General features: G+C 36.6%; 1 protein-coding gene across 2 annotated transcripts in view; it reads right to left on the bottom strand.

Moving 5' to 3' along the window:
• impact (impact RWD domain protein) overlaps positions 1-25,642 on the bottom strand; it is a 40,658-nt gene that overhangs the window by 13,972 nt on the left and 1,044 nt on the right. For both annotated transcript variants that reach the window (XM_051094376.1, XM_051094377.1), the window contains exons 6-9: positions 23,065-23,144; positions 11,549-11,680; positions 9,395-9,489; positions 955-1,028 (exon numbers count right to left, since the gene is read on the bottom strand). In XM_051094376.1, coding sequence (XP_050950333.1) covers positions 955-1,028; positions 9,395-9,489; positions 11,549-11,680; positions 23,065-23,144 — 381 coding nt within the window. The remainder of the gene's footprint in view (positions 1-954; positions 1,029-9,394; positions 9,490-11,548; positions 11,681-23,064; positions 23,145-25,642) is intronic.

The raw sequence follows: 25,642 nt of genomic DNA, 5'->3' as shown, positions 1-25,642 counted from the left end.
AAACTCGCAATTCTGAGAAAAAGTCACAATTGCAAAATATAAACAATTCTGAGGAAAAAAAAAAATCAACTGCGAGATATAAACTTGCAGTTTTTAGAAAAAAGTCACAACTGAAAAATAAACTAGCAATTCTGAGAAGAAAAAAAATCACAATTGGGAAATATAAACTAAGAATTCTGAAAAAAGTAACAATTGCGAGATAGAAAATCTTGAATTTCTGAGAAAAAAAGTCACAATTGCAATATAAACAGTTCTGAGGAAAAAATTCAATTGCGAGATATAAAGTCGCAATTCTGAGAAAAAGTCAAAATTGTGAGTTTGTCTCGCAATTACAACTTTATTTTTCAGAATTGCACGTTTAAATCCCGCAACTCAGTTTTCTTCTCGCAATTATGAGTTTATGTTATACAACTGTAAAAAAAAAAAAAAAAAATTTGGAATGTGAGTTTATACTTGCCAATTCTGATTTTATAACTCACCATTGCGAGTTTATATCTCACAATTTAGAGAAAAAACTCAGAATTGTAAGATAAAAAGTTGTAATTACCTTTTTTATTTTTCATTCAGTAGCGGAAATGGGCTTCCATACAACAATATTAAAAAAAAACAATATCTTTAGTGATAAAAACATCGTAAGATCCTTAGAAAGAGATCAATTTACTTGACAGGCTAAATTGCATGAGATATTAAAAATGATCAGAGAAATCTTTATTATTTTTTTTATTTTCTTACCATAGTGGAAGTTATTTTTTTTCTTGTTTTAATTCTCACACAATTTTGTATTTTAAAAAATAGCTATAAAAAGGACAAAAAACAAAGCACATCTAAGGTAGAAATAAAACAAATGATGTACAAAGGACTAAATGCAGTCATTTGCATACATTTGTGGAAAAGAAAAAAAATACACAAATATTACTTAATAATGCAAATCTTAATAATTAAAAACAGAAATACCTGTATGCATAGATATTGTGAGTGGCACTTGCGATCTTCTTGTTTTCATATAAATGATTCAGAACCCTTTGAACCTGCAAGTAAATAAATAGATATAAACAAAAACATGCCCAAAACATGGAAACACACGTTCAGACACCGTTCCAACATATTTGCCGTCAGAATGTATAAATATATGAGTAACTAAAACTGCTGGAAAGAGGCTGCAAGCATCAGAACATTTCACAGTGATGCAACACCGACTGCCAACACACAAACGCGCACACTTTCACCAGCACGGGCTTATTTCTCAGTCCCTGCTCGTCTTTAAAGGACCGCAGGCTGGTTTAAAAATCATCGGGAGAATGTATGTGTTAGATGGGTGTGCGCATAACATATTGACGCTAATAAAACACTGTTTCAAAAGACACGAGCGGACTTGAAGCGCAACTTAGTATTACTGCAATGCTGACCAATTCCTGCCACAACAGGTCCGGCCGTAAACATCTCATTGCTGAATCTGAGCATATGGTACGACCATGAAATATTCATTTAAATATAGCAACCTTAAACCCACACTAGAATTATAAGTACAAGCCTGTTTCAAGCATGATAAATAATACATTTATTCACTTATGGAAAGCATTTCCATTTAAATAGTTGGCACAATAATTGCAAAAAGGTTATGTTGTAAATAAAAACATTTTATGCAAAATCACTATTTTAGTTTTTCTATTTCAAAATTACAGTGAAAATCTTTTCTACACCAGTAGATGGCGTTTGTAATCAACTACTTGATATCCAGCACTATAACTGGTTGGCCATTTGAGAGGCTTCACCCACAGTAAAATCTGATTGGTCCAAAATCAAGCTACTCGTTTGTAGTAAAAACATGGGTGAAGAGAGATCATTGCAGGAAATGGAAAACATCAATCAGCTGAACGTCATCTGGAGACTTTTATTTGTAACTTTCCATCTGAAATAGAAAAATTAGGTATCGTTTGATTCACTATGCCATTCTGAATCTAATGAAACTGGTCAAGTTATAAGCATAAATGCCTATTTATTTTATAACTTTTGACCAGTCGGTGGCACAACTGTTCATTCAGGTGCCGAAACTATTCATGCGCCCTCAGGTCACAGTTGTTAAAACACATGCCAAGTTTGGTCAGAATTTGCTAAAGTGTTGCGAAGATACAGCCTCGTACATTTTTGCACAAACTTCACCAAATTGGTTAACACACTTACAAACATTTTTGCCAAAATGCTCTGAAGATGACCTCAGCCAATTTTTGATGAAAATTGGACAAACCGTCTAGGACGAGATTAAAAAAGTTGATTTTTCGAAAAATTCTAAATTGCGAAAAATCTTGACTGTAAAAATATAAGTTTGGGTATGCATTTGACTCCGCATGAGCCAAGAAATCAGAGGAATTTGGCTTTTAGACCTTACTGTTTAAATGTTATTAGCAGAAACATGACTGCAAGTTTGACCTGTTGGTGGTGCTAGAGAGTTTGAGATAGAAACTCTAATTTTGCTGTCTCCATCCATGTGCCAAATTTCATAACTTTCCTGCAAGCAGTTCTACGGGCCAAAAATTAGGTATTGTTTGATTCAGTATTCTGTTTTATGAGACCAATGTTATGATTTTTGGCCAAACTGGTCAGAGGTTATAAGCAGAAATATAAATTTTTATAAATTTTAACCAGTAGGAGGTGTGGCGTTGAAACATTCATGTACTGTCAGGTCATGCATGTTATAACACATATCAAAGATATAGCCTCATGTCCATTTTTGTGCAAACTTTGTCAAATTGGTTAATGCACTTTACGAAATGTTTTCATATATCAAAAGCTTTTAATAACTTTTTGCCAGTATGCTCTGTAGATGACCTGAATTGGACAAACCATCTAGGACGAGATCGAAGAAGTAGATTTTTCAAAAAATTCTAAATTTCAAAATTTAAAGTGTAAAAATGTAAGTTTTGGTGTGAAATCAGAGGAATTTTGCTTTTAGACCTTACAGTTTAAAAGTTATGTTTTTGCCAGAATCACAGAAGATGCACAGAAAGAATTGGACAAAGAAGAAAACTGGACAAACTGTCTAGGACGAGATCGAAAAAACAGATTTTTCGAAAGATTCAAAATTGCGAAAATTCAAATATGCATTTGACTGTTTGAGTGAAATCAGTATCAAGAAAAAAGTATTCTGCTTTTAGACCTTACGATTCAAAAGTTATTAGCAGAAACTTGCCTGCAAACTTGGCCAGTTGGTGGCACTAGAGAGTTTGAGTTAGAGACTCCAAATTTACCATGGTTAATGATGGGACTGTCCTCTATCAGTGTGCCAAATTTCATAACTTTTCCGCAAGCGGTTCTATAGGCCAAAATGGCTGACCGCCAAAAAGGCAAACATAAGAAAATTAGGTATTGTTTGATTTGGTATGCCGTTCTGAATCGTATGAGTTTTGGCCAAACTGGTTAGAATTTATAAGCAGAAATTACTTTTTTCATATCTTTTGACCAGTAGGTGGTGCTGTGCTGAAGCTATTTATGTGCCCCCAGGTCATGCATGTTGTAACACATACCAAGTTTGGTCAGAATCCACGAAAGTGTTGCGAAGATATAGCCTCAAGTCCATTTTTGCGCAAACTTCATCAAATTAATTAACGCACTTTAGAAAAACAGCTTGGTATACCAAAAAATATACCAAACCATTTGCGTAAAAGTGTGTTAACGAATAACTAAATTTTTGCCAGAATGTTCTAAAGATGATCTGAGCCAATTTTGGTGAAAATTGGACAAACCGTCTAGGACGAGAAAGTAGATTTTTTTGGAAGATTCAAAATTGCAAAACATTTTGACTGTAGAAATTTAATTGTTGGTATGCATTCCACTTTCTTTGAGCAAAATCAGTATCAAGAAAAAAGAATTTTGCTTCTAAATCTTATGGTTCAAAAGTTATTAGCAGAAACTTGCATGCAAATTTGGCCAGTTGGTGGCGCTAGAGAGTTTCAGTTAGAGACTCCAAATTTGCAGTGGTTAATGATGAGACCGTCCTCTATCAGTGTGCCAAATTTCATAACTTTCCCGCAAACGGTTCTGTGAGCTGTCAAGAAGAAAGAATGGAAGAAGAAATAATAATAAGAAAACTAACAGATACAATCGGTGCTTGGGCCCTAAAAAATATGACACATAGTCTTTCAAATTTATGTCTGATAAAAATTCTAATATTTTCCAAAAGAAACTTGTCCATTAATATGGTTTCTGAATAAAATGGTTTCCAAGTATATTTTAAAGCAGAAGAAAATATTTTCAATAAATAAACATGGGTAACTCTTGTGTGAGAAGAAGCATCAATTACAATACACATTTGTAGTTCTGATGGCCTGATTTTGGCTTTCAAGTGTGAACTGAAAACTAGAATATCATTGCGTGTTATTAAACCAAATCTGGGTTTTGTTTTACAAAATGCTCCGTGATCTAACTCTGAACCAAACCGTGAGTTGAACAGAGAAAGAGAATTACATTTAATTCACCATAAACACAACATGTCAACAACTTTGCTTAGAAACCGCCAGGTTTAGGTGCTACGAAAGAAGCGACACATCCCTGATGCAACGCACGAAAAAAACACACCCGCACACAGCGGCTCTTGGATTTACAGGCAATATCTGGCTTTTCTAAAAGAACCAGCTGGGCGAGAGCGACCAGATATTGAGTGTAAATCTGTTTTGTACACAACACCAAGGACTTCAAATATTGCCGTAAGACCCTCGGGAAGGACTCTGCTAGTTGTTTCTGTCCATCAAAATGGGTTTCAGCCTATTTGCGCTGAGTGTCCCTCCATTATTTACCAAGAAAGAGAGTCAAAAATAGGTCCAGAGTGCTTTCTCGTAGCACAGAGCCGGACTTTATTGAAGGCAAAGAACGGAGGACAAATACGACCCGTCTTCCCGACCGCGATTTCATTCACGGGTCGAGAAAAACAGCAAGCTCCATGCTAATGAATATGTAAGGCGACGCGCTCCCCCAAAGAAAGAGTCGTCACGAATTGGAGCCCCTATCAGCGCGATTCATCTGTTTTCTCTCCGGCTAATACTCTCGTCGTGAACACCTGTGTCGGGCTGAGGCTAATGAGATGTCTTTTGAATGCTGTGTGCAAATGTTGCCTTTTTATCAGCGCTGATCTAAAGCAAATAGCAGGAAACACAAAGCAACATCCTCGAAAACGTAAAAACCCCGTTGATATTTCCTCGGAGGCTGCTACGGCTTCTCTGCCGGGCTATTGTGAGAACGCCTTTGTGTGGAACGGAAATCTAATTAAATGTTTTGAGATCTATAGCTTGTGAAGATGCTGAACAAACAGGTGCGTGTTCCCACCAGAGTCTAGCGTCTTCGCTTCATAGACAAACTCATTTACAAACTTCTGTCAACACTAACCTTTTATGAAAATTAGAGCACGGCCAAACTTTGAAGTTCCTGCTGATAACACGATATCAAAGATCAAAAAGCATCAAAATGGCCTCTGAAATCCCAATAGAACTACAAAGTGACTAAGAGATATGCCTGCGAATGCTTTTTCCCCCCCTTTCTCGTGGCCTTGTTTGTATGGAACAATTCGAAGAGTGCGTCTAATGCACTCAGACAGACCCTCTCAGCTGTTCGGCTCAACTAAACATATCCATTGATTTTATATCAAGCTTGTCTAGCTAATTTCGGACTGATAAGGTTGTTCGGTCCGCTTCAGGGCGTCTGTATAGCACTGCAGGTGCAATGCGCCATAACACGGTTGATTGTCAACCAAGAATCCATATGGAGAAAAAAAAAACAAGCTAGATTTTGTTCGGGTTGTCCATCAGGTGTAAATCGGGGGAAAAATCTAGGCAAAAGTTTTCCAGACTTTCCTTCCAACAAGCTAGCCATTTTGGAGCCCCCGACAGGCAAAGATAATGGAAAAAGCTCTTCAGAAAAAGACAATGAGGATATAAAAAAAAATTAAGGAAAGAAAAGATAAGAGAAAAAAATATATTAATGCTCTTCCATCAGAATGGGTTATAAAGTGTAAACACATCTACGGCAAATGACGTTAATCAAGCACTCGGTCTGTCTGAAACATCATCCACCATCTAATTTTGCCAAAGAACTGTAATTTAATTCCTCACTTGTCTGGGGGATTTCAGACGAGTTTTTATAAAGCTCCTCATTTGCATTAGCTGTATTATACTGGAAATCATCTCAGGTTCCTAACGGCAAATGCTTTAAACACACCTGCGCATAAAGACGCGGCATTAAAGAAAAGAACGAGACTCGGCGCTTGCCTCACTTACAATGTGAACAAAATACGGTGCGGCAGATTAACTGGATACTGAGACATAATTATGCCTCACGCCACTCCATTCATCAAAAAGAGACTTTCAAGAACTTCTAGGCACAAGTTTCATCTTTATTATAAAGGAGAACAGCTTCATGCAGTAAGTGATGCTTTGATTCATTTCCTCAAAAAGCCTAAAAAAAAAAAAAGAGTTAGTTACAACAATTGTCGTTTTGTGATCTTAATGTTCGAATAGAGTATGCAGAAAAGATTGAATATTTGTGGAAAAAAATATCTTGACTAGCCCAGCTAAACAAAAGCACCTTTAAAATTTTTAGTATTATTTTCTTCAGAAATGTTGCATGGTTACACTGTAATTAATTAATCACTTGTGAATGATCAAATGGGCAAAGAAATAATGCTTTCCCAACACCCTACCAACTGCATAGCAACATGTAAAAAACAACACCGTAGTAACTGCATAGCAACTTGCTAAAAAAAAATAAATAAATAAAACACCCAGAACACCCTAGCAACCACATAACAACATGTAGAAAACGTAGTAAATGCATAGCAACTTAAGAAAAAAACCACCCACAACACCCTAGTAATTGCATATTAACTTACTAAAAAAAAAAAAAAAAAAAAAAAAAACACGGAACACACTAGCAACTACATAGCAACTTTTTAAAAAGGAACACCCCAGTAACTGCATAGCGACTTACTAAAAAAACCCACCCAGAACACCCTAGCAACTACGTAACAACAAATAAAAATCAAAACCATAGTAACTGCAAAAATCAGAACACCCTAACAACTGCAACACGTAAAAAAACAACAACAACCTAGTAACTGCATATAAACAAGCTAAAAACCACCCAGAACACCCTAGCAACTGCACAGCAACATGTCAAAAACACCCTAGCAACTGAACAGCAACATTTAAAAACACTCTAGTAACTGCACAGCAACAAACTAAAAACAACCATAACACCTTAGCAACTGCATATCAACATTTAAAAAAACAACACCCTAGTAACTGCATAGCAACATTTAAAAAGATAGCACCCTAGTAACTGCATAGCAACATACTAAAAACAATGATAAGACCCTAGCAACTGCATAGAGACGTTTAAAAACAACACCCCAGTAAGTGCATAGCAACTTACTAAATAAAACACCCAGAACACCCTAGCAACTGCACAGCAACATGTAAAAACACCCTAGTAACTGCATAGCAACATTTAAAAAAACAACACCCTAGCAACTACATAGCAACATACTAAAGAACACCCAGAATACCCTAGCAACAGCAAAGCAACTTACAAAACCACCCAAAACACCCTAGTAACTGCACAGTAACATGTAAAAAAAAACACCCTAGTAACTGCATAGCAACATTTAAACAAAAACAAAACCCTAGCAACTGCATAGCAACTTACAAAACCCCCCAAAACACCATAGCAACTGCATAGCAACATGTAAAAAACACCCTAGTAACTGCAATGCAACCAATAAAAAAAAACACCCAGAACTCCATACTAACTGCATAGTAACATACTAAAAAACACCCAGAACACCATAGCAACTGCATAGCAACATGTAAAAAAAGCACCCTAGTAACTGCATAGCAACCAACCAAAAAAAACCTAGAACACCCTTCTAACTACATAGTAACTTACTAAAAACACCCAAAACATCCTAGCAACTGCATAGTAACATAAAAACCTACACCCTAGTAACAAACATAGCAACATACTAAAAAACACCCAGAACACCCTAGTAACTGCAAAGCAACTTACAAAACATAAAAACAAAACATAAAACATTATACCAACTGCATAGGAACATGTAAAAAACATCCTAGCAACTGCATAGCAACATACTAAAAAACACCCAGAACACCCTAGCAACTGCAACCACCCAAAACACCCTAGTAACTGCACAGTAATATGTAAAAATAACACCCTAGTAACTGCATAGCAACATCTCAAAAAAACAACACCCTAGCAACTGCATAGCAACTTACAAAACCACCCAAAACACCATAGCAACTGCATAGCAACATGTAAAAAACACCCAGAACACCCTAGTAACTGCAAAGAGACATTTAAAAAAACAACAACACATGTGCATAGCAAATTACTAAAAAAAACAACAACATAAACACCCTTGTAATTGCATAGCAACATGTAAAAACAACACCCTAGTAATAGCAACTTGCTTAAAAAACACCCAGAACACCCTAGCAACTGCATAGCAACATGTAAAAAAGCAACACCCCAGTGGCTGCATAGCAGTTACATGTAAATAACCCCAGACAGTCTAGCAACCACCCAGAATTACAAAGTTACCAAAATGTAAACACATCTAGCTCTATTTAACGGTTCAGTAAACACTTAAGCACTTAAAATCAGCAGCTGTATGGGTTTATAAAAACACTATGTGCTTCACAAGTGCATTTGTTTTCATATAAATCCAGCAGAATGAATGAAGGGCCCAAGGCTGAACATGTAAATAGTCAGAGTTTGGCTTCAAGCTGTCAATCACACAAAGGAAATTAGTTTATATACGAACAAGTGGCGGAAATGTCAACGTCTTACTTAAGGGCAGAGTGTCATTCACGATGGCGGCTCTTCTGTCACGCAATATTCGCAATATCAAGCGCATTGTAGCGTCCCCGGCTGACGCACAATGCAGACACCTGTGCAGTCAACTGTCTTACACGAGCGTGGACGTGGAAGACAATGAAGTTTGGGGAAGAGAGGTTTATAAGCAGCCTGTAATATTGCAGCAAGAGCCGTGGCGTCAGGGGCAGGTGCGCGTGAGTCATACGCCATCTATCCAGCTGGGCACGGTGAACGGTTGACGGTGACGTTTCCACGTCACATCAAGTGTCTGTTTGCAATGGCACACGGGGGAGGGACACGACAGCGAATTCCAGAAGTTAAAAAGAGCTGCCGAGGGCACTAGAGACACGAGTGATCGACGTTTCAAAAACAGTGTCAAGCGCTGATATGCGAAACAATGACGGCTGTTATTAAACACAGATTCTACAGGCCTGATATCTTTGGCAAGAAAAACGGTTTAGTTGGCTCACGTAATCTAGCGTGTACTGATACAGGGAACATGGGTACTGAGTCACACCTGTTTGGGAGTCACCACCGCGGCTAAATGAGGCTGGAACGTGCTCCGTCTATCCGTGATTGTCTCCCCGTGTTTAATCAGTGGCAACTCTTCATCTACAACAAAAACAAACAACAAAAGCAAATAAAAGCAGTCCTTTAAATGACTGGCGAGCCACTAATGACTAATTAACCGGGTTTGCTTTGCACAAGACACGTCTGTCAGCGGCAGGGAGTTTTAAAGTCAAAACTGACCCTGTTTACTTTCTCAAAGCTCAAGTGCTTGCAGATTTTATGCTTTTATACTAAAACAAAGCACAAACAACGGGTCTCATTTACTAAGCACATACGCATAAATTGAAATCTGCCTATGAACATCATCTATACATAGGTATAGGCTACAAATACATTTTACCATAAACGACGGAAGAGTAAGAAAACCGGTTTTGCATCTTGCAGCCTAAAGGTCTTTGCACACCAAGTGTTTTTTTCATATTCGTTAAAATGTGTCATGCACAGAATGTCACGGTGGCTCAGAATTGTCAAAACACTTCTCAAAATGCTTACTACAAATGCCAAAAAAGAATCCGATTCAGATTTTATAATGAATGAAAGTTAAACCTTGGGCATCTTGCAGCCCAAAGGTCCTTGCACACAGAGTCCGAAATTTCATACTCATCAAAATTTGCCATTCACAGAATGTCACGGTGGCTCAGATCTGTCACCTCTCAAATTGCTTGCTACAGATTTGAAAACCGCAGAAAATTTAACCCGATCCAAATTTTATGATGAATGAACATTTTGGAGGCCACGTGTAAACATGCTTGACCCAATGTGACGTCGTACATATTTTTTAACGCCTGAAAATTTCAGACAGGAATTTCGGACTCAGTGTGCAAGGACCGTAATGGAGTCGGACTTGTAACACAACGGTCGAGGGTTCGAGTCTCGGTAGCGGCAGGGATTGTAGCTGGTGGAGCACAAATTCTAAGTATAGGACACCATAATTAGCTACACGTCACATCACTTTCACGAAGAGTTGTAAAATAAAGATTTGTTCATTAACCTTTGGCATCTTGCAGCCCAAAGGTCCTTGCACACAGAGTCTGAAATTTTTGCACACGTTTTTTCATACTCATCAAAATTTGTCACAGTGGCTTGGAATTGTCAAAACACCTCTCAAAATGCTTGCTACGGTTGCGAAAAACACAGAAAAAAATGAACCTAATCCAAATTTTATATGAACAAAAGTATTCGTCAAAAATTTGTCATGCACAGAATGTCACGGTGGCTCGGATGTGTCAAAGCACCTCTCAGATTGCTTGCTACGGATTTAAAAAATGTAGAAAATTTAACCCGATCCAAATTTTATGATGAATGAACATTTTGAAGGCCATGTGTAAACATGCTTGACACAACGTGACGTCGTACTTATTTTTTAACACCTGAAAATTTCAGACAGGAATTTTGAACCAGTGTGCAAGGACTGTAATGGTTAGAGAGTTGGACTTGTAACCCAACGGTCACGGGTTCGAGTCTCGGTACCAGCTGGAATGTAGGTGGCAGAGCGCAAATTCTTGTTAATGCATCTGCCTCCCATGCCGGAGACCCGGGTTCGAGTACCGCACGGAGTGGGTGCGAGTGGGACCCAGGTAGGTTATATTGGTGCCGTGACCCGGATGGGAGCGAAGAATAGGGGGGTGTGTGTAACTGAGGCCAGCTGGTAGGTGCTATGCAGGTAAACCTCATTCTCTTGATCGTCCTCATTGTCTTTAGGCTCCTTGTTAGCACACCCACCTCTCATGTCGGAGACTCGGGTTTAAGTACCGCCCGGAGCAGGTGCGAGTAGGACCCGGGGGACTATACTGACAAATGATTCTTAACAGTCGCTTTGTCACATCCAGCGTAGATAGACTCTAGCTGTTGCGATGCGGCGCGGCACGACACATCTGGTGTAGACACGGTGTTAGAACTCTCCACATTCATTAACATTAGCATGAGGTTAAGAACAAAGTCATATGCACGTGTTGCGAAATAGGCCGAAAGTTTTGGGAGAAGCTGTCCTGTGTGTACAAATACAAGATAATCTACGTAATTATTAGTAATTGAGACCCAGTGTTTCTCATTAGGAACTCCAGTGGAGTGTGAAAACGAATGCTGGCATATCAGGACGTACCATCAGAAGCGCTGGAGAAGAGCTGAGCTGTTTGGTTGGTGAGTTTTAGCACACTGTAGTCTGGAAGATCGTCCTCGTCGTACTCGTGACCTTCTTCCTCTGTTGTCACCGTCTTGCTCATTTCTGGTCCATCTAAAAACATGGTGAAAACTAATAATTTAACAGACCATTGCACATTTCAGTCAATCAACAAGTTTGCAAAGGACACCAAGGACACACGAAGCAGTATGCAAGGCATTTCACTCTAAGAAAATGACACTTAATGAATAAATAAACAGTGCTCAAGATGTAACTAAAGAAAGGTCAGTGAGATCCTTCCACAAGTTTCCTTAATTAGTCATCAAACACAGTTGAATGCAAACATTCCTTAACGTCTCTTATTTGCAAAGAGTACTTCTGTTACGATTTCAGCAATAATAATGCGTAGAAACATCCCAAAGAGCCTCTTTCATGAAACACAAGCAGATTTTTGTGCAAACTGAACATAAATTGAATGAAGGCTCTTTATTGGCATCATGTTGAACCTTCAACATCCATGGAGCCTTTCCATTGAATGAAAGTTTCTTTATAGTGGAAAAAGATTCTTTAGATTATGTTCTTCAAACTAATAAGAACTGTTCACTGAAAGGTTATCTAGGGAACCCAAAATGGTTATTCTAAGGCATCATTGCAAATACCCCTTTTTTAACAGAATACGAAAGAAGAGTTTTACATGCTAGTAAAATCACAGAACGCTGAAGACGACACAAACTCAAATCACTGGCAGTCATTTTCCATGTGTCATTTGGAATCTTGAAACGAGAAACTAAATGAGAACTAAATGAAGTCGCAATCAGTCATTCCAGCTGTTCTGAAGTACGGCATTAAGATTCAGTGACAAAAAAGCTTTCTCACACATTCGACCAAGGAATCTCCTTGAGTCCCCATTTTCATGGTCATAGAGGCTCGAAAATCCCTGTTCAAGGATCGCTAGGGACGATTTTCATTTGTATGCCCTGTCAGGTACCAGGTCTTGGCATCAGGGGTGTCGGAACAATGGGAAAAGTGGGAGGAAGACATTATGAATCTCATCAGCCTCTCTTCAGAAGCACGACATGGTTTTAAATGCCTAGTTGACATTCATACGAGACACTATTTGAAAGCTTAAACGCTAAGTTCAATGGTTAGACCTAAAGCTCTGTTCATTTAAAAAGAGAAAAGCTTTTTTTTTGCTGAAGACTTATTTTCTTCTCATCTGCTGTTCACATCTTGTGTCCTCAGGAAGTTTGTTCGGCACGCAAACTCTGTGCCAGATGTGACTCGGATAATGAATATTAATTGCATTATGTGACTGTTGGCAGAGATTTCTGCTTGATCATAAAGTTGATGTACATCAAACCAAATAAACCTTGCTGAAATATGAGAAGGAGACCAGTTTCTAAAAGTTGAAGTGGTTGCGATTAAATGTCAACGCACAAATGTCAAAAACATCCTGAGATGTGAACGTCTCTCAATGGGGGAATCAGTTTTCTGGGTTCCCAAGTACCTTGAAATTCAGTAACTTTAAGGATTTCCATGTCTGGAAATTACACATGACCTAATCCAGATAATCAAGGTCTTTAGGATTACTAGAAGCTTACAAGCAGGCATATTTCCAGGTTTTCCTTAACATGTTTTCCAACAGTAAATGTTAGGAAAAACTGGGGTGGAATCGTGCCAAATTAAGTGCAAAAGCTGATGTACTTGTGTTGATAAACTGAAATACCCTGGTCAGTAAAGTTAAGCGCATATTACAACACCGCTGACCACAAAATTAACCTCGAGCTGATCTTTAAACAAACAGGTGAGGGAGCGCATCAGAAAATACATCTGAAAACCGCTGAGGTGCGCTTGGCTTTTCATCCCCGTTTAGTTCGGTAAATCTGAGGCGAATCAATTTGGGAATTTAATTATAGCTCGTCAAAAAAATTAAACTGGTCGCAAAGCTTTAACGACCTTTGACTGCTTTCCATTTCTCCTCAACCGCCCCCACCTCTCAGTGTCAGACGTGAATATTCATGCCCCGTGGAAATCTAAAAAAAAAAACAACCTTTTGATCTCTCTGAGGGGCCTTCACCACACAACCTGCTGTAACTAGCATCTCATCTGCATAATTACTGTAAAAACAGAGCTGATGTTTGCCGAGTGCGAAGGGAGGCGGCACTTTTCATGACACCGTTGAGTATTAGGCCTGTAATCATTTAGTTGATGAGGGAAGACGCTAATTACCTTCCCTCTGAAGTTTGATATTAGATTAAGTTACTTCTTCCGAAGTGACATCACGAGAAGGGAGCCGGGTGTATTTAGGCCTGTTTGTTTACCAAAACGTGTGGGGGGAACAAATTAGCATCGCTAATGTAATATTCGCACTACAAAAAAGAAACAACTGCACGCATACTGAGCACATCACAGCGAAACAATGGGGTTTCGGAAACGCACACGGGGTCGTCAAAGCCGAAAAGTTTATTCGAAAACAGAGCAAATCAAGTTCGAACCAAACAGATGTTCAAAACAGGTAATCAAGGGCTTGATTTATCTTTGCCGTTCGTGTCTTCAAAAACACTAATGAATCATTCAAAAGACACATTCTCTGTAGGACACAGGGGCAACCTGTCGAAGTCGTGATCTCGAGATTGAGAGTTAAACGAACGGTGTAATAAACAACACAAGGTTACTGTCGTCAATTGCTTCCAATTTGCTTGACATACTGAATGCAGGTTCTTTGCCAAGCCTTAAAAACCCCATAAAACCCCTGCCAAAAACTATTTAAGGTGGTTAGCTGGGGTCTAGTTCGTCATCTATGGTTTTAGAGGGATTCTGTGCACTGGTTACTCTTGAAGACTGCTGTCTGGTTCATACTACAATGTGGGCAACGATTTTGCCACCTGAGACAAATTTTAGACATCACAGGCCAAAATGTGGTGTTTTATGGTGTGTTCACACCAAATGTGAATTTAATTATTTAAGCGAGTGGATTATGTACAAAACCAATGCAAAGACGTGAACAGAGGCGAATTCACGCCTGGTGACGAGAATGATGCGAAATGCATGACACGTTTGCTGCAAACATGCGGTATTTGCTTCAATCGCATCTTCTGCGCAAGCTGAACTCGAGCGGAAAATTTTCATGACGCATTCTTGCTTAAGCCAATCAGCGAAGAGCTTATTGACACTTGAACCCAGACACGTCAACGTTTGGATTTCTGGTGTATTTGGGACTTCCACAACAGGTACAAAGCAGCGATCATGGTTACCTCTACCATGGTTGATCACGTGATTGGGTTTCGAAATCAAGCCGTCGAAGCCAAAAAGTTAATTCGAAAACAGAGCAAATCAAGTTAGAACTAAACAGATGTTCAAAACAGGCAATTAAGGACTTAACTTTGGCGTTCATGTCTTCGAAAACACTAATAAATCATTCAAAAGACAGATTCTCTGTCGGACACAGGGACAACCTGTTGAAGTTGTGATCTCGAGATTGAGAGTAAACAACACAAGGTCGCTGTTGCTAATTGCTTCCAATTTGCTTGTCATGCTGAATGCAGGTTCTTTGCCAAACCTTTTTATGTCTGCACACACCGGTTACATCAGAACTTGAATTCATAGGAGCTGCATGAAATCCCTGCCAATAAACTATTTAAGGTGGTTAGCTGGTGTCTAGTTAGTCATCAATGGTTTTAGAGGATTCTGGGCACTGGTGCATACTACAATTTGGGCCACAATTTTGCCACTTGAGACAAATTTTGGACATAACAGGACAAAATGTAAAGTTCACATCAAATGTGAATTTAATTATTTGTGTGAATAGATTATATACAAAGCCAATGCAAAAACGCTAATAGAGGCGAATTTGCGCCGGGTGATGAGAATGACGCGAAATGCACAACGCTGGTGCAAATGCTGGTGCATACTACAATTTGGGCCACGCTTTTGCCACTTGAGACAAATTTTGGAGTCTTTCTCAAACAAATTGAGTCTTATGGTGTGTTCACACCAAACGTGAAATTTATTATTCACATGAGTCATACAAAGTCAATGCAAAGACGCGAATAAAGGCGAATCTGCAAAATGTGTTTGCTGCAAAAGCGTAATATTCACCACAATGGCGACTTCTGTGCAAGTTGAAAAATTTCCCGCTCAAGCCAATCACCAAAGAGGTTATTGACATTGGCTTTCCAGTGTATTTGGGACTTCCACAACAGGTACAAAGCAGCGATCATAGTTATCTCCACCATGGTTGATCACACAATGGGGTTTCGGAATCGCACAGAGTCATCAAAGCCGAAAAGTTTATTTGAAAACAAAGCAAATCAAGTTCAAACCAAACAGATGTTCAAAACAAGCAATTAACGACTTGACTTAACTTTAGCATTTGTGTCTTCAAAAACACTAAATGAATCATTCAAAGGACAGATTCTCTGTAGGACTCAGGGACAACCTGTCAAAGTCGTCATCTCGAGATTGAGAGTTAAGCGAACGGTGTAGTAAACAACACAAGTTCGCTGTCCCTAATTGCTTCCAATTTGCTTGACATGCTGAATGCAGGTTCTCTGCCAAGACTTTTTATATCTGCACACACCGGTTACATCAGAACTTGAATTCATGGGACCTGCATGAAATCCCTGCCAAAAGATGGATAGCTGGTGTGTAGTTAGTCATCTATGGTTTCAAAGGGACCCTGGCAATGCATTTGCCAAAAATGTGCAACATTCGTCTCAATCGTGTCTTAGGCGGATTTTAACTTGAGCGAAAAATTCGCGTGACGTGTTTTCACTCAAGTCAATCAGTGAAGAGCTTATTGATGTAGTCTCAGCCTCAGACATCACGCCCACGGAACGTTGGCTAAACGTCTGATGCATAAGGCAGACTTAGCTGGAAACCCTTCAGGAGTTTCGATGTCGTCATTGGATTGGTTAGATTATACAAGATTTCGGGGAGACGTGTGTGTCGCATTCGGGGAGACATGTGTGTCGCATTTAAACAAAAATGCCATGGCGCCAAACCCCCCCTCACGAAAGAAAGCCGTCATGTTCATAACTGTGACGACAAGCGCTTATCAGGATCAACTAAACACTGAACTTTTTAAAAGCAGAATCTTTAAAATATGTCCGAGTTTGTTATGGTGGCGACATTTCCATGCTCCTAAACATGACGCAGCACAAAATGAAACGTGATTGGTTGCTGTACCTGTCAGTCATATGGCCTCTTGGGCGGGCCTTAGCCATTCAAAGCGGCCAAAGTTCCCAGACCTTCTGCCGTCAGTCTGAAGGTCTGGCTACGTGAGACTAATTGACGCAAAGCGCATATTTACTTAGCGTTTGGTGTGAACACACCATTAGCCTCCAGCGAAATTCTGACGGTGTCACAATGGGCTTAATAAATCTTGGCTGTCTATAACATTGACACAGGTGACACTGTAACAATACCAAGCTGGTTGAAAATGGACAAACTTATCCTTTAACCAAGAACAACAATGAAATTGCACAGACAAATGGCATTGGACCAGCTAAGGGCAGCAAACCACCATATACTGCATTCATACAGTGATTGAACAGCCTGAGGTCACACAGTTTCTGCCCTGATGGTTTCTAGTAGGGGCTCATGCAGCGGATCACCGTCCGCACTGAACCTCGAGATTGATTTTGTCAGCAGGGATGTGTCTTGTATCCAGGTGTCCTGATAGGATGTCAAGACTCGATGTGCAGAACGGTTACTGATGGGTGAAGGTCAAATCAGGAGGTCTGTTTAGGCCTACCAACGCTGTGATTACCTCCTGATTACCATCATTTAATTCTGTCACCTTGAACCATTGACAGCAAAGCTGCACTTCTTCTCAAGAGTTATCACTCAAACTTTGTTACGTCTACAAGCGTGTAATTTCGTTTCTATTAAAGGGTTCTAATGAAGCTAGATCTGATATGCTCGCCAACCCACACGCCTGTAATTGAGTGTGCTTCGTTCTACATCTTAACCACATCTCCGTTTATGGAGTGTGGCACCTTACTAAGATCTCGTGGTGAGGCGAGACTTAAAATAATTAATGGGACTTGGCTAATGAACAGGACGGCTAGTCACGCGCCCATTTCCATTTTTCCCCCTCCATTCAGTTGGAGCTCCATTTCCCTCTTGAGCGTGCCATTCATAGAAACGCATTTGCATATTAAAACCGTTGACATACATACATAATTTCAGTCGCAATTATCACATTCAGCGAAAGGCGTGGGAGAGCTGTCCTTCAAAAACAATAGCTTTTAAGGATTCGTACAGCAGCGTTTGGAAGTGGACCGTCGTCTGACCACTAACCAGTGATAAGCTTAGAGTAAATTGCATACTACTCGTACTAGCATGCAACAAGATGCAACAAGTGCCACTTAAAATGGATAACCAATTGACGTTATTTGTCGATTTCAAGATTTTTTGCATCTACATATCACCAATGGGTAATTAGTTTCTATTGTAGCATGTTACTAGCAGACAGAACTACAAATCAAAGACTTAAACGTTGCAATTACGGGCTGATTATGGAATGCTAACGAGAAGTTCTTATATGATGGGAGATGTGAACTGACAAACAACAGGAAATTTCTCCCTCCCACCAAATTAGCCAATCCTGAACTTGCAAAAATGATGGACAGGCATCCACTACCCACACATTTTTTGATTGAGCCAAAAATAAAAGCACAGCCAGCACTCAGCTAGGGTTTTTTTTTTGCACTTTGAGGAATCGAGGGCTGTCATGGAGTGTGATTTCTCAGGACGCCTCGTGATAGCTTTCGGGTAATAGAGACATTTTATGTGGCGGGAAAAATGCCTGAAGCACCTTTATGCAACCAATAAACATGTCTAAACTCAGACTAACTCCAGTGGGGGAAAAAAAATTGACACAAGCTAACAAAGCAAATTCCCTCCTTTAAAAAGGTTTCAAAAAAAGATTCTCTCCACTTTCCCGAGAAGAGCCGAGAAAACGAGCTCAGTGTCAAAACCCATCAGGGTCAATTCTTGGACTTGCCACTGACCTCACGGGGACTTTTCGAGCGCCGGTGGAAAAGATTAACAGGTTCTGTCAAGGCAGCGCGAGTCTTTTCATCGATTACGATTACGATCTCCCCAACGCCGAGGCCTGTGACAGCGAGGGAGAAGGAGCGCCCTTAAAAACCATCTACCTTCGCAGGCTGCTGTGTTCATTTTATCCAAACAATTCGACTTTATCGAGACGGCTAGATCAAAGGCATGCATCCAATATCTGGCGTGCAATAATTTTGGCAAACATTATGTTCAAAGGCAAGAGAGATTTGAGGCGGACAATGAGGAGAAATGACTCGGCGACTGGCCTACTCGAGCGAAAAGCATTCCCGGCGTTTTGCATCGTGTGACGATTCACAAGAATTTCAATACGCAGGAAAAATGTGATGTGCAAACGTAGAAACTTGCCACCCAGAGACTGGACTTGTGGGTACTGACTCATGGGATATTATTACGCAGGTGTCCTGTCAGGTGCGGAGGTCCTGTCAGCCACCCACTCGGTATATCCAGGGTTATTTTTATCATGGCTTTGAGCACATTGAAGTGAACCTCCCTGTATCTTAAACAATGCCAAGGTCATAGGTTTGATTCCCAAGGAAAGCAGAACTGATAAAAAGTGTACCTTGAATGCATTTGATAAAAGCATCTGCCAAATGAAAACATTCAAAAGTAACCTCATGTTGTGAGTCATTAGCTGAATTTGATAAAAGCACTAGCTAGATGTTTTGTAAAGATAAGCTACGTGGGATATTCCCACTTGAATGCTGCTTTTGATAAAAACGCAAGCTATGTTTTGTAGAACGCTACATGTTTTTTCAAATGAAGAGAACCAAACAACTTTGGACCCCATTGACTTTCATTGTATTGATGGAATGAACATTCTTCTTTTCTTTTTTTTTTTTTTTACAATTTTGCAATTTTTTGTGTGATTTATGATAAATTGCTTGGAATATTCCCATTTGGAAGTCGATTTTAATAAAACTGCCAGCTAGACGTTTTTGTAAAACATTTGGGCATCAAATGACTTTAGACCCCAATGGCTTTTATTATACTGATGGGATAAACATTTTTTTTAATGCTTTTTTTCAATGTAAAATTTTTTTGTGTGATTTATGATAAATTGCTTGAGATATTTCCATTTGGAAGCTATTTTGATAAAAGAACTAGCTAGATGTTGTGTAAAACATTGGGAACCAAATAACTTTGGACATCACTGGCTTTCACTGCTTTGATGCGATAAACACTTGAACATTTTTTTAAATTCTTGTTCAGTTTTTTTTTGTGTGTGTGTGTGTAATTTATGATAAATTGCTTTGAATATTCCCATTTGGACCCCATTGACTTTCATTGCATAGATGGAATAAACGCTGGAACATTAAAAAAAAAAAAAAAGAAAAGAATATTTTTTTGTGTGTGTGATTTATGATAAATTTGTTGGGATATTCCCATTTGAAAAATGATTTTGATAAAAGCACAAGCTATGTTTGGTAGAACGTTTGGAACCAAACGACTTTGGACCCCATGGACTTTCATTGTATGGATGGAAAAAACACAGCAACATTTGTTTAAATATTTCTTTTTTACAATATATGATAAATTGCTTTGGATATTCCCATTTGGAAGCCAATTTTGATAAAAGCACCAGCTAGATATTTTGTACAACCTTTAGAAACATACAACTTTGGACCCCACTGACTTTCATTGTATGAATGGAACAAACACTGCTACATTTTTTAAAAATATCTTTTTTGCGATATACGTCAAATTGCTTGGTATATTCCCATTTGGAAACTGCTTTTGATAAAAGTGTGAGCAAAATAAATAAATGTTTTCTGAAATGCAATCCGAGCTATTTTTCAATGCGCAGTAGCTGCGCTTTAACTACACAGCACAATCTCTTGACTCTGCCACCATTTACAGCGTGATTATGCTGAGTTTTTATAACTTCCTTGGTTATTGAGATGCCGCTCTCCACCTACCAGTTTCGAACAATCAAAAGAGGCTGCTTTCTGTGAGCTGAAGGGTCTATTACTTCTAGGTTAATGACAGGCCGTGTACCTGATTGCCGGCAGGCCCCGTGCACCTGTTTCAATTGTGCCTCCTTCCTGTATATTTCCGCAGAGAAGCCGTATGCCTTCTATTCTTCTCAAAGGGCTGATGAAACCACAGACCTGAACATTTGCTTGATTTCTCTATGTGGAGCACCTTATGTTTTTTTTTTTTTTTTTTTTTTGCATTTCTGGATGCAGGAACGGTCATGTGCAATTTCCATCTGCCGCTGGAACGGCGTGTTCCTTAAAAGCCGGAGGGAATAAATGACAGTGTGATTCCCCCTCCTGACTCTAATTCTCCAGTTCACTTTGTACAAAAATGAGCGTGCATCCAGCGAGGCAGTCAAAACAACACAACAAAACCCTAGCGGGGCTTTAACACAAAGGGCAATTAGTTCGCAAAAGTAGCGTCTGCTGCTGAGACAAAATCCAAGAGCACAAACGCTCGTCTTTAATGGGCAGACGCCTGGTACTGTTTGGAAAAACACAACTTTAGTTGACCTCCCTCTGTCTGACTTGTACTTTTTGTAAGTTGTATCTGCTGTCTAGTGAATCAAAAGTTGAAGTTTCACTCAGCAAAGCAATCCTTGCAACATAATGTGTATGCAATGCATCCACGCGCCACATTACGTTTGATGGTTTTCAGTCTAAAATAGTTTGAAGTTTAAAATAGTTTTAAAAGGTTAAAGTTTAAATGTTTTGAAGGCAATACAGTCCCAGATAGATAGTCTCAGACAATTACTAGCATGTTTTAACATGTTGCTAACATGTTTCTAGCATGATTAGGAAGTTGTTAGCATGTTTCTAACATGATTAACAGGTGTTAGCATGTTTCTAGCATGATTAACAGGTTGCTAACATGTTTCTGGCATGATTAACAAGTTGCTAGCATGTTTCTAGTAAGATTAGCATGTTTCTTGCATGATTAGCAGGTTGCTAACATGTTGCTAGCATGATTCTAGTAAGATTAGCATGTTTCTTGCATGATTAGCAAGTTGCTAGCATGTTTCTAGCATGATTAACAGGTGCTAACATTTCTCTACCATTATTTTAGTATGATTAGCAAGTTGCTAGCATGTTTCTACCATGATTAGCAAGTTGTTAGCATGTTTCTAGCCTAATTAACAATATGCTAGCATGTTTCTAACATGGCTAGCAGGTTGTTTGCATGTTTTTAGCATGATTACCATGTTGCTAACATGTTTTAAGCATGATTAACAGGTGTTAGCATGTTTCTAGCGTGATTAACAGGTTGCTAACATGTTTCTAACATGATTAACAGGTTGCTAGCATGTTTCTAGCAAGATTAACATGTTGCTAGCATGTTTCTAGCATGATTAACAGGTTGCTAACATGTTGCTAGCATGATTCTAGTAAGATTAGCATGTTTCTAACATGTTTCTAGCATGCATGATTAGCAGGTTGCTAACATGTTTATGATTCTAGTAAGTTGCTTGTTTCTAACATGCATGTTTCTTGCATGATTAGCAGGTGCTAGCATGTTACTAACATGATCCTAGCACATTTAGCAAATTACTAGCATGATTCTAACATCATTAACATGTTAATAACATGTTGCTAGCATGATTCTAACACGATTAACAAGTTACTAGCATGTTTCAAGCATGATTAGCAAGTTACTAGTGTGATTAGCATGTTACTAATATGTTGCTAGCATGATTAACAAGTTATTAACATGTTTCTAGCATGATTAGCATGTTAATACCATGTTGCTAGCATGATTAGCAAGTTATTAACATATCGTTAGCATGATTAACATCTTCCTAGCTTGATTAGCAAGTTACTAGCATGATTGTAGTTGCTAGTCTTGTCTAGACAGATAAATAGATTAGAAATATTAGAATGTTAGTTTGAATGGATTAGAAATAGTTCATAGAAGGGAATTCTTGATTGAGTCTCAGGGGATTCTGGGAGTTTAAGTTTGAATTTTGACAGTTGGAGTTTGAATAGTGTTGCTCATCTGAACATTCCGTCAGTGTCTATGGGATTGCTATGATTTTTAATCTTTAATTGTATGAAAACTCTTTAAGCTCTAGGAGGAGAATAATAAGCTTCAGCAGCAGATCAGACGTAATGACTTGTGTATGTGTGGTATGAGCTGTTTGTGTAACAGATACATCGTACACTTCAAGTACATTTATTAACAGTCGTGTTGGTTACTGACGGTCTAATTTCCATGACATAAACCTATTTATGCAGTGCACAGATATGCATCAGTCTTGCATAATAAAGCCTGATTTTGAGCTTCTCACATCATATTTCAGATGAGACACATGGTGTGACTGTCTACTGCCCCCTACTGGACAAACAAATATCACACACACAAAGCATTAAAGTTATTACTTCAGAAAAGGCTCTTTAAATACGATTGATCATTATATTTAGATTAATCACAGTTCTTACCTGCACTTTGTGATTTTTCTACGAGGAATTCTCTTATTTTCTCCACCCACAGGTATAAAATACTTTCCCCTGTATTCTCCCTACATGAAAACACAAGAAAATCACTCATAAACATGCCGTATATTCAATTATTGACATGTTCTAATTAGATACATTACATGTTTGATCATTAATGTTATAGAATAAAGTATTACAACAATATATATGAATATATAATATATAGATTAACATATATAATTAATATATCACATTTATTATTATTATTATTAATAATATTCTACAATAAAATAACTATATTATACTGAATAAATATGATGTTAATAATATTTATTTTAGTACTGCATTGAAATTAATAATACTAATGGTTTATTTACCATAAAACAATATATTAAATATGATATTTTTGCTGCAATAAATAAATAAATAAATAAATAAATAGGAAGATTAGAAATATTAATAATATAAAGGATCACAAAATTTGTTAACATATTTATTTTAATACTGTATTCGAAGTACAAATATTAATAATTTACTTATTAAATTAATATATTAATAATATTCTTAACAAATTAATATATTAATAATATTCTAAAATAAAAGGACCATATTATACTGAATAAATATGATGTTAATAATATTTATTTTAGTGCTGCATTGAAATTAATAATACTAATGGTTTATTTACCATAAAACAATATATTAAATATGATATTTTTGCTGCAATGAATAAATAGGAATATTAGAAATATGAATAATATAAATATAAAATAATTTTAATAACATATTAATTAAGTTAACATTTATTATAATACTGTATTCAAAGTACAAATATTAATTATTTACTTATTATTAAATTACTATATTAGCTATGATATTTTTGCTGCTATATTAAATTATTGATTGTTCTAAATAGATACATTACATATTTGATCATTAATGTTATAGAATAAAATATTACGTATAATTAATATATTTACATATATAATAACATACAATATATAATAACTGCATTTAAATTACTAAGATTAAAGGTTTATTTATCAAAAATCAATATATTAAATATGATATTTTTGCTGCTATATTAAATTATTAACATGGTTTAAATAAATTTTATATTTGATCATTAATATTATATCTTAAAACATTTGATTATTAATAATATAAAAGGACCACATTATATTAAATAAAACTTGTTAACATTTTTATATTAATATTCAAATGCTTAAATTGATATTAAATAATTAATATATTACATATACATCAACATTACTATTAATTTTTAAAATAAATGGACCATTTAATACTGAATAAATATTATGTTTATAATAATATTTATGTTAATACTGCATTCAAATTACTAATATTAAATGTTTATTGACCATAAATCAATATATTTAGTATGATATTTTGGCTGCTATATTAAATTATTAATGTGTTGTAAATAAATTACATATTTGCTAATTAATATTATAGTGTAAAACATAAATAAATAGGATACATGTGTTTATTTGATTATTAATAATATAAAAGGACCATATTATATTGAATAAAATTTGTTACATTTATTACTAATATTAAGGATTTATTTATTATTTAATTAATATATTAGCTATGATATTTTTGCTGCTATATTAAATTATTGATGTGATTAAGTAAATCAAGTATATTTGACCATGTTAACCAATTTTATTTTATATAAAGGCAAAAATAATAATAACATTTTTTATTCAATATAATATGGTCCTTTTATATTATTAATAAATAAATATCCTATTTATGTTTTCTGCTGTAATGTTAATATTTGTATTGTATTTAAATTACTAATATTAATGCTTTATTTATTATTAAATTAATATATTAGCTATTACATTTTTATTGCTATATTCAATTATTGACGTGTTCTAAATAAATTAATTATATTTGACCATTAAATTGACTATTACAGAATAAAATATTGTATATAATTAGTATATAATACTTTAAAGATAGTTAAAGCATTTGATTACTAATGTGATAGAATAAAATACAATATATAATTAGTATATAATATTTCAAGAGTATTTCAAGCATTTGACTATTAATTTGATAGAATAAAATATTATTTATAATTAATATATAATATTTCAAGAATATTTCAAGCATTTGATTATTAATGTGATAGAATAAAATACAATATATAATTAGTATATAATATTTCAAGCATTTGATTATTAATTTGATAGAATAAAATATTATTTATAATTAATATATCGTATTTCAAGAGTATTTCAAGCATTTGATTATTAATGTGACAGAATAAAATACAATATATAATTAGTATATAATATTTAAAGCATTTGATTATTAATTTGATATAATAAAATATTATTTATAATTAATATATAATATTTCAAGAGTATTTCAAGCATTTGATTATTAATGTGACAGAATAAAATATAATATATAATTAGTATATAATATTTCAAGCATTTGATTATTAATTTGATAGAATAAAATAGTATATATAATTAACATATAATATTTCAAGCAATTGATTATTAATGTGATAGAATAAAATATTATATAGAATTAATATGTA

The sequence above is a fragment of the Labeo rohita genome, chromosome 22 (assembly GCF_022985175.1).
Source record: "Labeo rohita strain BAU-BD-2019 chromosome 22, IGBB_LRoh.1.0, whole genome shotgun sequence".
Lineage (NCBI taxonomy): Eukaryota > Metazoa > Chordata > Actinopteri > Cypriniformes > Cyprinidae > Labeo > Labeo rohita.
Note: the sequence above shows the minus strand (reverse complement) of the source record. Positions and strands in the feature narration are given on the sequence as shown.